This window comes from Bombina bombina, chromosome 9 (genome assembly GCF_027579735.1).
Source record: "Bombina bombina isolate aBomBom1 chromosome 9, aBomBom1.pri, whole genome shotgun sequence".
In the NCBI taxonomy this organism is placed as follows: domain Eukaryota; kingdom Metazoa; phylum Chordata; class Amphibia; order Anura; family Bombinatoridae; genus Bombina; species Bombina bombina.
The window spans coordinates 46,054,959-46,069,214 of NC_069507.1; the positions used below are offsets into that span (position 1 = coordinate 46,054,959).

The 14,256-nt window shown below is 34.5% G+C and overlaps 1 protein-coding gene across 2 annotated transcripts in view; it reads left to right on the forward strand.

The window, feature by feature from the left end:
• The window catches only part of NRG3 (neuregulin 3), a 959,110-nt gene that overhangs the window by 902,913 nt on the left and 41,941 nt on the right, over positions 1-14,256 (forward strand). For both annotated transcript variants that reach the window (XM_053692070.1, XM_053692069.1), the window contains exons 5-6: positions 7,019-7,121; positions 12,813-12,939. In XM_053692070.1, coding sequence (XP_053548045.1) covers positions 7,019-7,121; positions 12,813-12,939 — 230 coding nt within the window. The remainder of the gene's footprint in view (positions 1-7,018; positions 7,122-12,812; positions 12,940-14,256) is intronic.

Consider the following 14,256-nt stretch of genomic DNA (forward strand, 5'->3'; position numbering starts at 1 on the left):
AACCCCCTGTGCCTGAACACAGAGTTATCTATATGGCCCACGTGTACTTTCTGTCTCTTTGTGTTGAAAAGAGATTTAAAAAGCATGTGATAAGAGGCAGCCCTCAAAGGCTTAGAAATTAGCATATGAGCCTACCTAGGTTTAGTTTAAACTAAGAATACCAAGAGAAAAAAGCAAATTTGATGATAAAAGTAAATTGGAAAGTTGATTAAAATTAAAAGTCCTATCTGAATAATGAAAGTTTAATTTATACTAGACTGTCCCTTAAGTGCTTTTGCATTGTATTTTTATACTGCATTTACTGATTATGCCTTTCTACTTTGTTTAGTGGTTCTTTAATGCTTGAACATACCAGATATTTAAAACAGATTCATTAAATCACATAAAAGTTTATATAATGGAGCCTATTTATTAAAGTGGGAGCGGAAAAGTTACGATGTAGTGTATCATGTCCACCGCACTCCTTTAGGTTTACTGTAATCCAAGACTCTTCCCCCTCAGGCTTGCAAGGTATACTGCTGTCACTGCTCAGTAGTAGCGATTAATATCGTTAGTACCCATTTAAATGGCCGAAATGTAAATGGTTGAATACCTAGGCTTACTAGAGTCACCACACATTCACTAGTGGTATAGTGTATCTCCAGTTTCTGCCTAATCGGTATATTTACCAAAGCATTACACAAGCAATAATGTATTGCACTATGAGAAGTGCTTTTGTGCACTTGATTTTTTAGATCACATATATATACATATTCTATGGACTATTTAGCATTTTTGTTACAGTATCTATAATACTTTTTAATACATATTATTTTTTTAATTTTATTTTATATTTAATATTTCAAGAACGTGATGTAAGATTAGTAATTCTTCATGTGCATAAACCCGACACTATGTAAGACCTAAAGCTCGAACCCCGATGCCCGGTACACATATTTTACATTCCTATGTTATTTTGGAGACACAGAGCAGAAAATTGGAAGATGTTAGACGTCTATTAAATATAAAGGTAATTACAAGACATTTCTGTTTTGCTACAGAATAACACATCAGCCCAGTCTAAACAGCCGCCAAAGCCATTAGGATGGCATAGAACGTCATAGCTGTTTGGCTGTACTAAAGCCAAAGGCGCTTACTGAATGGGATTCTGGGCTAGAGGGTGTGCAGTCTGGGTGGGAAGGGGTTAAAACAGAAAATGGAGTATTGCATTGGGTGAACCAGTCAAAGAGTTCTTCTATCATAATGAAATAAAACCCTTGATTCCATGTCATAGAAAATACTTTTAAAATGGACAAAGCATATCATTGTTAGCCAAAGCATAAATGAATCCATAGCTTGCTTTCTTGATCTTCTTTCCTCTAGGTTTCATTATCAAGCTGCACAGCTTTCTAGTTAATTACCAAGAGGAGATGTTTTTCTGAGAAATTAGTTAAAACATACTGTGAAACTCATGTGAAAATAAAGGCCTGCAAGCAAACGAGAGAGACATTGCTTGGAATGCGTCCAACTAAATTTGGACTCTGAAAATATCCCTGAGTGTTTAATGTCATTTAGCCTAAAACAATTATATTATAGCTAAATGTGATTAGTAATACTTTGTTTTTGTTTAATAAGAGGATAAAAGGTCACATTTAAAAAATAGTGAATACGTTATTTAAATCTTAACATTACAAATGAATACCTGCTATTTTCTTTATTGTTTGCCGGAGAAAAGAAAAATCTTACAGTTGACAATTTTTTTTTAAAAAAAAACAGTGTATGACTTCTTGTTAATATGTATCCAATTAAAGACAGTATATAAGACAATATAGACACTGCCCTGACAATGGTTTTATTCTATTTTACTTTAAAATCCATAGAGTGCAGTGTCCTGGTAATCAACCTATATCAGTTTCCCTATTTCAACTATATCTACCTATCATCTATCTCTATCTATCTATCTATCTATCTATCTATCGCCCCTAGCTTAATATGCCCGGGTGCTCAATTTTCAATTTATAATACATCCCTATTAAAAAGAAAATACAATTAAAGACAGAAAATATGTTTTTTGTTGTTTAGAAAGGTACATAATCCCTTTATTACCCTTTCCCCAGTTTTGCATAAACAACAGTGTTATAATAATACACATTTTAACTCTGTAATCACCTTGTATCTATCCTCTGTATGTATCCTCTGCAAACTGCCCCCTTATTTAAGTTATTTGGCAGACTTGCTTTTTAGCCAATTAGTGCTCACTCCTAGGAGCTTCACGTGCGTGAGCTTAATGTTATCTATATGAAACATGAACTAACGCCCTCTAGTGGTGAAAAATTGACAAAATGCTTTCAGATTAGAGGTGGCCTTCAAGGTCTAAGAAATTAGCATATAAACCTCCTAGGTTTTGCTTTCAACTAAGAATACCAAAGAATAAAGCAAAATTGGTGATAAAAGTAAATTGGAAAGTTGTTTAAACACATTAGCACTGCAAAAATACAAACGTTCAAATATGTAATCAATACATAGCAAATAAAATAGCTAAATGTGCACTTGTGTAGTATGTGGTTTGTAACACTTTGTAGGTCTTTAAAAGGCATGGTAATCATGCCAAAACGTCAACATTTTGAATGGCAATATGCTAACAATAAATTAAATGTAATCATTTTGGAAGTAAGTCCTCTTATGTAGTGTATCTATTCCTCATTCAAATGTTCTTCACATACGAATGTTTTAATTTTAAGATATTTCTCTATATATCTGTATATACTCATACGTATATATCTATGCATATAGATATATAGGTAGAGATATACATTTTACATTAGCATTATCACATATCACAGAGAGAAGCACACTCACAGGAATGAACAACTGGCTCAATACTATTGTTAGCCTGTTCTATGGCGATTTACCACCTGGGTGCAGCTTCTTTTAGCCCAGTAATGCTTTTCATATATATATTTAATAATAAAAAATACATTAATTTCTATGTGAAGAACATTGTAATGAAAAATATGCATAGCGCTTCGGGTTTCACACATGGGCATCTACTTATCAAGCCTTCAACTTACTTGCATTCAACGGCACTAATATGCTTGCCTAAGATCGCCTAACATCGCTGCCGTGGACCTGAATACGTTCTCCAAAATTATCAAAAAAGCTGTCAAAAAGCCGCACTCCAAGTACGGGGCGATGAGCAGCGGACTGTTGTTAACTAACAGTCATCGATCTCGCTGTTCTTCGGCTTTTTCCCATCTTTATTGGTACCCTGTCACTAAACGCCCACACTATACTATACTGTTTACCCCCTATACCACCACTCCCGGAGCCCACCGCCACTCTAATAAATGTATTAACCCCTAAACCGCTGCTCACGGACCCCCTGCAAGTAAATCAAGTGTTTAACCCCTAAACCGCCGCTCAAGGAACTCACTACCACCTACATTATATTTATTAACCCCTAATCTGCCGCCCCCTACACAGCCGCCACCTACATTATACTTATTAACCCCTAATCTGCCGCCCCCTAGACTGCCACAACCTAGATTATATTTATTAACCCCTAATCTGCCCCTTACACTGCCGCCACCTACATTATACTTATTAACCCCTAATTTGCCGCCCCCTACTCCGCCGCCACCTACATTATACTTATCAACCCCTAATCTGCCCCCTACACCGCCGCCACCTACATTATACTTATTAACCCCTAATCTGCCGCCCCGACACTGCCGCCACCTACATAAAGTTATTAACCCCTAATCTGCCATCCCCTACACTGCCGCCACTATATTAAATTTATTAACCCCTAAACCTAAGTCTAACCCTAACCCCCACTAACTTAAATATAATTTAAATAAATCTAAATAAATATTCCTATCATTAAATAAATGATTCCTATTTAAAACTAAATACTTACTATAAAATAAAGCCTAAACTAGCTGCAATATAACTAGTTAATAACTATTTAATAATTATTGTACCTTGTTAAAATAAATACAAACTTGCCTGTAAAATAAAAATAAACCCTAAGCTAGCTACAATGTAACTATTAGCTATATTGTAGTTAGCTTAGGGTTTATTTTATAGGTAAGTATTTAGTTTTAAAAAGGAATAATCTATTTAATGATAGAAATATTTATTTAGATTGATTTAAAATTATATTTAAATTAGGGGGTGTTAGGGTTAGGGTTAGACTTAGGTTTAGGGGTTAATAGATGTAAAATAGTGGCAGCAGTGTAGGGGGTGGCAGATTAGAGGTTAATAAGTATAATGTAGGTGGCGCCGGTGACGGGGGGCAGATTAGGGGTTAATAAGTATAATGTAGGTGGCGGCGGTGTAGGGGGGGCAGATTAGGGGTGTTTAGACTCGGGGTACATGTTAGGGTGTTAGGTGTAAACGTTACCATAGGAATCAATGGGATATCGGGCAGCAGCGAACATGAGCTTTCGCTGCTTTCAGACTCCCATTGATTCCTATGGCATCCACCGCCTCCACGGCGGCGGATTGAAAACCAGGTACGCTGGGCCGGAATAGTGCCGAGTGTACCTGGTAGAAATTTGATAACTAGCAAAAGTAGTCAGATTGTGCCGAATTTGCATTCGGAACCTCTGTAATGACGTAAGCATCGATCTGTGTTGGACTGAGTCCGGTGGATCTTATGTTACGTCACAAAATTCTACTTTTGCCGGTCTGTAGGGTATGATAACTAAGGGGAATCAGGCTCGCCACAAATACGCTGCAGAATTCCAGCGTATTTGCGGTTGACGGCTTGATAAATAGATGTCATAATGACTAATGCGGTGTCGGGTTAGCGTACATGAAGTATTCATTATATTAAAGCGAGTTATGGAAATATTAAATGTTAAAAAAATAAAAAATTATTATTATTATTATAGATACTGTAAAAAAAATAATATATATATATATACAGAAAGAGAGGAGAGAGAGAGAGAGAGAGAGATGTGTTTTTTATAAAAATGTAAAGAAAATTGGAATGTAAATATTAATAACTCCGGTTAGGTTAGCGCATAAGCGTACTTGTTAGGTTTTTTTACTTTATTCACTCTTAACTGAAGTCTACAGGGCTAAAAAGTCAGCGTGGTCATGTTATCAAAGTTTTTAAAGTTAGTGCACTTTGGGTTTGCTCGCACACAAAAGTTTTACCATCAACTTATAATACCCGTGCTAACCTGTGAGCAAAAAGATTATGTTAAGAAATGCTTTAATTCTGATTTCATTACTCACATTTGACACCCTTTGCTTTAATGTTAATATTTTTTTTAAATAGTACATTTATTCCAAACCCTTAAGAGATTAATTTTCTTAGTGCTCTAATACTATTGTCTTATACAAAAATGCAATTAGTTATGCCTTAACATATTTTAAAATAAATGGGTGAAAAAGTTTGGAATTGTGTTTTTGTGATCAGAATAAAGAAATAAAACACCTATGTGGTTATTGAACTATATTTTAAACCCAGCTTTGTATACAGCACTAAGCAATTATGATTTTAACAAACCAGTCCTATGTAGCTATCTAGTTGTACCCTTTTTGGGGCTATCCAAATTGTGTTTGTTGTTCAACGCAAGCCACAAAGCTTAAAATATGAATTTGGATTTATTTATTAAGCTTAAAGGGACATTATACACTCATTTTTTCTTTGCCTAAATGTTTTGTAGATGATCTATTTATATAGCTCATAAAGTTTAATTTTTTTAAAAATGTATAGTTTAGCTTATTTTTAAATAACATTGCTCTGATTTTCAGACTCCTAACCAAGCCCCAAAGTTTTATGTGAATACCGTCAGCTACCTTCTCCAGCTTGCTCCTGTTTGTGTAAAGGGTCTTTTCATATGCAAAAGAAGGGGGAGGGGGGAGTGTCTTATTTCCCACTTGCAGTGGGCTTTCCAGCTGCCTTTTCAACATAGCTAAACTGAGAGCTTCTAAGTAAGTCTTTAAACCGTTTTATACTGGATTTTTATATCAGTATCTGGGCATCTTGTTCTTTATAGTAGTGTCTATTACATGCAGTTATATGAAAATGAGTGTATACTGTCCCTTTAAGGTTAAAACCAAGTGAATTGTACTCAGCAATAAGATAGAGTTCAATGCTGTTTTATATTTTATTAATTTAGCTAAATACATATCTGTGGAATTATTGGGCAATTTTGCAGAAAGGGAATATTGATAACCTTTGATACTAGAATTTGATTTAAGTCAAACTACACTGCAATTATTTAAATAAATTTAAAGGGATAGGAAAGTCAAAATAAGCGTGCATGATTCAGATAGATGCGCGTAATTTCAAGACACTTTTAAATTCACTTCTATTCTCAAATGTGCTTTGCTTTCTTGGTATCTGTTGTTGAAAAAGAATATGTACATATTATACACTTGTAGGATCTATCTGCTAATTGGTGGCTACACACATTTGCCTCTTGTGATTGGCTAACTAGATGTGTTCAGCTTCCTGCCAGTACTGCAATGCTGTTCTTTCAGCAATGGATAACAAGAGGATGAAGCAAATTTGATAATAAAAGTAAATTGGAATGTTGTTTGCAATTGTATGTTTTATCCAAATCATGAAAGAAAATGTTAGGGTTTCCTGTCCCTTTAAAGAATATCTTGTATTCTTGTATCTATGTATTCTTTTTTCTACATTTACATTCATAATGAGTACACGTAGGTGCTAATAAACACTTGTCATCCTTTCAACTATTGACTGGAAATGTCTTTGTGAGCAATTTATAATATTTTATCAGTGTTTTATATTTAACTATACATAAAAAAACTATTCTTACAAATACACAATGTGAAATGACTCATGATCATTATACTTTTACATATAATTTCTTCACAATTTAAACGAGTAAAACAATAAAGAGCAAAATGCAAAAAAAGGCAAACAAAGATATCTATAAAAGTAAGGACCATAAGTTCAGAAACTACATATGTGACTAACTTTATTTTTTACTTTAAAAACAAAATGTGTCATATGGATCTTCGCGTAATAAATTGTCATTTGTTTTTGTTACAGAAAGTGAAGCGGTATACCAGCAGCAAGTTTTGTCTATTTCATGCATTGTCTTTGGATTGGTTCTTGCCGGTGTGATTTGTGCTGTATTCTACTGCAGAACAAAGTAAGATTTCTCAATGCTAAGGGATAGGGTCATAATGTAAGGCGTTTTTTGTATATACTTCCAACTAAGATTGAAGGCTTAGAAAAAATAAGATAAACTATATGGCCAAAAGTATGTTGACACTTTTACAAATCATTGAGTTCAGGTTTTTCAATCACACCCATCGCTAACAGGTACATAAAATCCAGCAATTAGCCATGCAATCTCTATAGAGGAACACTGGCAGTACAATGGTTTATATAAAATAACTTGATGACTTTAAAAGTGGCACTGTCATCACATGCCACATATATCACAAGTTAATTTGTGACTTTTCTGACCTACTAGATCTGCTATTATTGGATCATTATTTTTTTTCAAACACTACACTTTCTATCCTGTTATGTTTAAATTGTTCATCACCTTTCAATTCTCATATATACAATTCCAATTCTTCTGAACATTTCATTATTATAGATCTAACTTAAAACATAATAACAAATCATATGATTTTAACAATTCCTTAATGAGCAAACTAGATGACTACAAAAAGGAAAGAAAATTTTCTGGGTATTTTATGTGTGCCGGCAGAAAATAAAGGGATTATTTAATAAGTAAAATATCATGATCACTAGTTCATTTCCAAATTTAATATGTTTAAGTCATGTTTAAGTTTGGAAAAATCATTAAGCATAGACCAGTGATTTCTTGGAGTATTAATTAATTTGGGCAACCCCAAATCATATGAGATGGTGAACATATAAGAAAACAAAGCGATTTTTTGTATATACATATGTCTGTATGTGTATATGTACGCTATCCTATTAGTGATAAATTACTTAGCTGATGCTGGCAATCTTCAGCAAATGTAATATTGTTTTATGTAAACATAATAAAACTATTGTAGTTGGCATAAAGAACATGCATTCATTATTATCTAAACTAGTTTTCTTCATTGTTTTATATCCCAATTGAAATGGCATCTGCAAGTCAAGGCATTCAATGTATTGACAAATGGTGAGCTTGTAGACACACAGACATGAAATTATTTAGACTGTGCATTTAAGACTATTTACATTCACTATAAATCAGGTCTGCTGAACAAACTGTATGTCTTGAATTTGAGACCGTACACCTAGATGTGAATACAGAGATATTTGGAAACATGACATTCTCTGTTTGATAAATCCAGCTTACCATTCGGCAAAAGTCCTCTGCCAATTTTGTATAGATTTTAACCTCAGGTTAAACAACTGATTTTACATAAAAACCTTTAGATTACAATTAGGAAGTTGTGTATATTTCCATAACTTCCATCCTACCATGTTACAATGTTTATTCATTTGGCTGAAAGTTTGTATTAATGATTGTCCACAATCAGCTGGAACTAAATCTCTTTTACTATCTTTTGCTTTATTTACAAAAATATAAAAATCAATCACTAAAAGATATTTATTTTGCTGTACATAAGCAGGAATACTAAAGCCAAATAGTCCATGACATCACAGTAAAACGTTTAAGATCAAATGCTTCCCTTTTTAACAAACTGCAGTGGGAGAATGTAAAGTATGCATTAGGGGTATATTTATTAAAGTGCGGATGGACATGATACAATGTAGCGTATCATGTCTGCCGCACATCGATAAATGCCGACAGCATACTCTGTCGGCATTTATCATTGCACCAGCAGTTCTTGTGAACTGCTGGTGCAATGCCGCCCCCTGCAGATTCGCAGCCAATCGGCCACTAGCATGGGGTGCCAAAGAACCCGATCGTATATGATCGGGTTGATTTATGTCCGCTACCTCAGAGCAGGCGGACAGGTTATGGAGCAGTGGTCTTTAGGCCGCTGCTTCATAACTTCTGTTTCTGGCGAGCCTGAAGGCTCGCCAGAAACATTGGCCTTTAAGCTCCATACAGAGCTTGATAAATAGGCCCCATAGAATTCATCCCTTTTTGAAAAATGATTTATAAGATTATCAATACCAAGAGCTGCTTTTAAATCAATTCCTTTAATTATGGATGAAAAATAAAGTTGTCTTTTGACTAATGGTCAACTGACCATTTGACGTTTTTAAAATTTTGTTAGGAAAAAGTCTGTAGAATTAGTTAAACTTAGCTGTTTCAAGTCAGTTTAAAGTCAGCTTGTTCTTAGAAAATGAATGAGTTTAAAATTCAAACATTGACCGACTTAAATAAATAAATTATTTTGATGAAATGGTAAAATGACATCAGTAAAGTATAGTTTGATTGGCTGAAATGTGTTTAACCTTTATTTAGCCAATCTTAAACAATTCTTAAATTATCCAAAGTCAAGTAAGACCAAATTCAAATGGTACAAGCTTGACTTTGAACTTTAAAAGTAAAATAAATTAGCATATTCAGATGTTATGCCTATATTTTTAAATATGAATTTAAAATAATCAAAAATATATTCCTTAAAATATTTGTAAAATGTTTCTATAGATGCATTTTGGTTTTGTCTTTGGTTTAACAAATTGAAGGGGCTTGTTTGTATTTTGATTAATTTAATTGTTTGACCATATAAATTCACAAAAATCATCAAAAAATATTTTAGACTTTGCTATAATTAGGTTGTTAAGACCTAACTATAGTTAGTCAGTAGGTGCAGATTAATTGATTGAAAACCCCAACATTAACCTTAACGTTGGGCTGGATTTAACAAGTCAACTTAAAGTCGATTGCAAGTCATTAATCTGTGGATCATTAAAGGGATGTTATACTACACAGTTTATTCCCCCCTAATGTGTTTCAAATGACTTGTTATACCTTTTACAGAGTATTAAGTCTATGCAAAATTGTTCATTCCTGTTTATTTCTGTCTTTGAAAGAACTGTTTTTTTCTCATTAAAACCATCACCTAGGGTATGCCCATAGCAATGGGGTGAGCCTGCAAGTAAAGAAGGCCTGATAATGATATCTATTTTTATGTATTAAATACTAATTATGGTTGGGTGAATAAACACATGCAGCTATTTTCCATACAAAATCTATCTCTTTCTCCTTCCCCCACTAGGAGATTAATCATTGATATTATCTCCTATATAAATAACATTTCTAGAAGGAAAATGTTTATTACTTATATTTCAGTATATATGGGGATGCAACAGGCAAAATTATCAATTTCAAAGGACAAATAAAGGTAAAATTATCTGCAAAAAAATAAATATATTCCAGCAGGTAAAATTGACAATTGGGAACACATTAAGGGCCAGATTACAAGTGGAGCACAAAATTGTGCTTACGTGAGAGTGATATTTGCTCTACACTCAGTATTACCAGCGCACGCAAATGTGAACTGGCATTACAAGTTGAGTGCAATGTGAACGTGACATGGCATTTTCATTGCAGAGAAGCTTTGCACTCATGAGAGCGTGCTTCCAGAGGCTCCAATGGGAGTCTAGTTCTCATGTCATGGGACACGGCATGAGAATTTAACACAGTGAAGGGGGTAAGTTGTGCAGCGATGGTCAGCAAATATATATATATATATATATATATATATATAAAATCAATGTAAATATTTGCACAGGAAATTGGCACATCTAGGCAAGTATCCCCGCATGCTTTTCCCCAGAAATTCTTAATATACAACATTTCCAATGCACAAGAGCATTGTGGGTAAGATATGTAAATTAGCTATGCAAATTCTCAGTTTGTTTGCTTCAAAATACTGTTTTGACACAGAAATCCTTTTAACAGGATTATGACAGCAAACCAGAAATCACTCACTAGACAAGCCTGTTTCGCTCTTTTTGGAACTCATCAGTAGGAGATAGATTTCTGGTTGCTGCATTGGTAAAGCTATTTTCATGGTTAAACCAAAATTCATTAAAATTATGGGGGGAGATAAAAAACTGAAATTAAAATCCTCCATGTCTCAAAATTAAATCAATGTAAATATTTGCACAGGAAATGAATTTTGGTTTAACCATGAAAATAGCTTTACCAATGCAGCAACCAGAAATCTATCTCCTACTGATGAGTTCCAAAAAGAATTAAACAGACTTGTCTAGTGAGTGATTTCTGGTTTGCTGTCATAATCCTGTTAAAAGGATCGCTGTGTCAAAACAGTATTTTGAAGCAAAAAAACTGAGAATTTGCATATCTTACCCACAATTCTCTTGTGCATTGGAAACATTGTATATTAAGAATTTCTGGGGAAAAGCATGCAGGGATACTTGCCTAGATGTGCTAATTTCCTGTGCAAATATTTACATTGATTTAATTTTGAGACATGGAGGATTTTAATTTAGTTTTTTTATCTCCCCCCATAATTTTAATGAATTTTGATATATACATATAAGTATATGAATATTAACACATTAATATATACAGTATGTATATAAGCACATACATATATATTTACAGGGAACACGCATTCCCCTTAGACCACAATGTAAAGGCACCGCAAACCCTCTCACTTGAACCCCTTATAACTGCTTCATTTTTTTTTTGATAAACCTCGCACTTTATTTTGGAGGCAATTTTTAAAATTGACCAGAGATCTGACCTCTAGTTAATTTGCGGAGTGTTTATTGCTACTGCAAGCTTGCAGTAACATTAACCAGCCACTTTTAATGGCTAGTTATTTATCATGCACCTGTGAATGAGCGACTTTGCCCATTTACAGGCACTCTATAAATTAGTGCTCCACTTGTAATCTAGCCATATATATACTTTAAATAGCAAACTGGCTTTTTTAACTAAAAACTTCAACAGACTTTGGATATACATGTGGGTTATAATGGGTGACTTTATAACTGTCTTGTATTTAGAGATTAGCCAACTTGAAGTGTTTTAAGGTCACAATCTGTGTTATTGTCATTTCAATGCAAACAGACACAGTAGCAATGATAAATAGTATGATCAAATATTTGGGCCTATCTATCAAGCTCCGTATGGAGCTTGAGGGCCCGTGTTTCTGGCGAGCCTGCAGGCTCGCCAGAAACACCAGTTATGAAGCAGCGGTCTAAAGACTGCTGCTCCATAACCTGTCTGCCTGCTCTGATGAGGCGGACAGGAATCGACGGAATTCAACCCGAACGAGTACGATTGGGTTGATTGACACCCCCTGCTGGCGGCCGATTGGCCGCAAGTCTTCATTGGGTGGCGTTGCACCAGCAGCTAACAAGAGCTGCTGGTGCAATGCTGAATGCGGAGAGCAATCTGTGTTATTGTTATTTCAATGCAAACAGACCCAGTAGAAATGATAAATAGTATGATCAAATATTGGGGCCTATCTATCAAGCTCCGTACGGAGCTTGAGGGCCCGTGTTTCTGGTGAGCCTGCAGACTCGCCAGAAACACCAGTTATGAAGCAGCGGTCTAAAGACTGCTGCTCCATAACCCTGTCCGCCTGCTCTGATGAGGCGGACAGGAATCGCTGGAATTCAACCCGATCGAGTATGATCGGGTTGATTAACACCCCCTGCTGGCGGCCGATTGGCCGCAAGTCTTCAGGGGGCGGCGTTGCACTAGCAGCTCACAAGAGCTGCTGGTGCAATGCTGAATACGGAGAGCGTATTGCTCTCCGCATTCAGCGATGTCTGTCGGACCTGATCCGCACTGTTTGATCAGGTCCGACAGACATATGATAAATAGGCATCATTGGCTTTACCTTTTTGGGGTAGCTACTATTCATTGTTGTTTCCTTTCAAACTACTTGATAATTATATATTTTTGTTTTAGAAGGCAAACAGAAAAACTTCAGGAGCAACTTAAAGAGTCACAGACTGGAAAAAACTACAGCCTTCAAGCTTCCAAATTATTAGCAAAAGCAAAAAATATTGGAGAAAACAGAGTCCAGCTACACATCGTAAGTAATAGTATAATCATGATACTGAATTGTAAAAATATATTACAAAATCAACATGCTCAAGAAAGAAAAGAATGAAGCCAAGACATTTTCTTCCTTTAAATTGATATGTTGTTAATTCCAAAAGGTAAATTTGACAAAAAAATCCTTTAGGGCAGGGGTCATCAATTGTGGACCTCCAGATGTTTTGGAAATACATTTCCCATGATGAAAATCATGGGAAATGTAGTTCAAAAACCTCTGGAGGGCCACAATGTATGACTCCTGCTTTAGGGATTTTATTTATAAACAGTCAACAGTCTAACTAAATTATAAAAAAGTAGACTGGAAAAAGTAATCAGAAGTCAATGAAACAAGTTGGTTTAAACAAGTAATCTTATACTCAGAAAATTAAGTTCTTCAAAAATGCATGATCCAAAAATATAATAATAATAATAATAATAATAATATATTCACATTTAAATTTAATTTGCATAGACTTCAATGAAAAACTACTGAAATCAATAAAAAATGCAATACTCGAGAGGTATGTTTGTATATTTGAATTTTACATTTTATGTTTGAATGTTAACATTCAATATTTGAATGATGATTTTAATTCTATAGAATTGTAGAATGATTGTCAAGGTGAACATCCACTAAAACATTGCAATGTTAAAATTCTGACACTTGCACTTCTTTACTGAGTATGCTCAGAATTACCATATGTGGTTACGTGGTCACCATTACAGTAAATAAACTTTTAAAATTAACAGATACATCCACTTTTGTGAATACACTATTGTTGGTTTTAAAATACAAATATAGATATATTTTTACAAAAGGAAATATAATTACCATTAGTTTGTATCCCTGTGATGTATAACCCCATTCAGCTTAAACTTAGCTAACTGAATATATTACTAAACGTCATATTATATTAAGCCACCAATGTCTTGTAGTAGCTATAAATTACTTAGGAGATGAGCCAGGGTCAGGAAAAATGTAAAGAGATTTTCAGAAGAAGGTCACAGAGGGGTAGGGATAGACAGCTCACAAATAATAGGGCTCTTACAAGAATGGTGGATGCTCAACTCAGGGAGCAAGCCTGTCATAAACACACTGTACAGTAGATGGCATTAGACTAAACATGATGTATTTACATGTAGTCGTTTATCTTTTAATCTTTATTGGGTTACATACCATGCTTGGTATCATTTATTTCTATGAAACATGTGAATAATATGTAGATATTTATACATTTACCCATCACTACTCACTATTTTTTAAGTTATTTGATTCAACTGATTCGGCAAAGCTCACTTATCTTTCAATTTT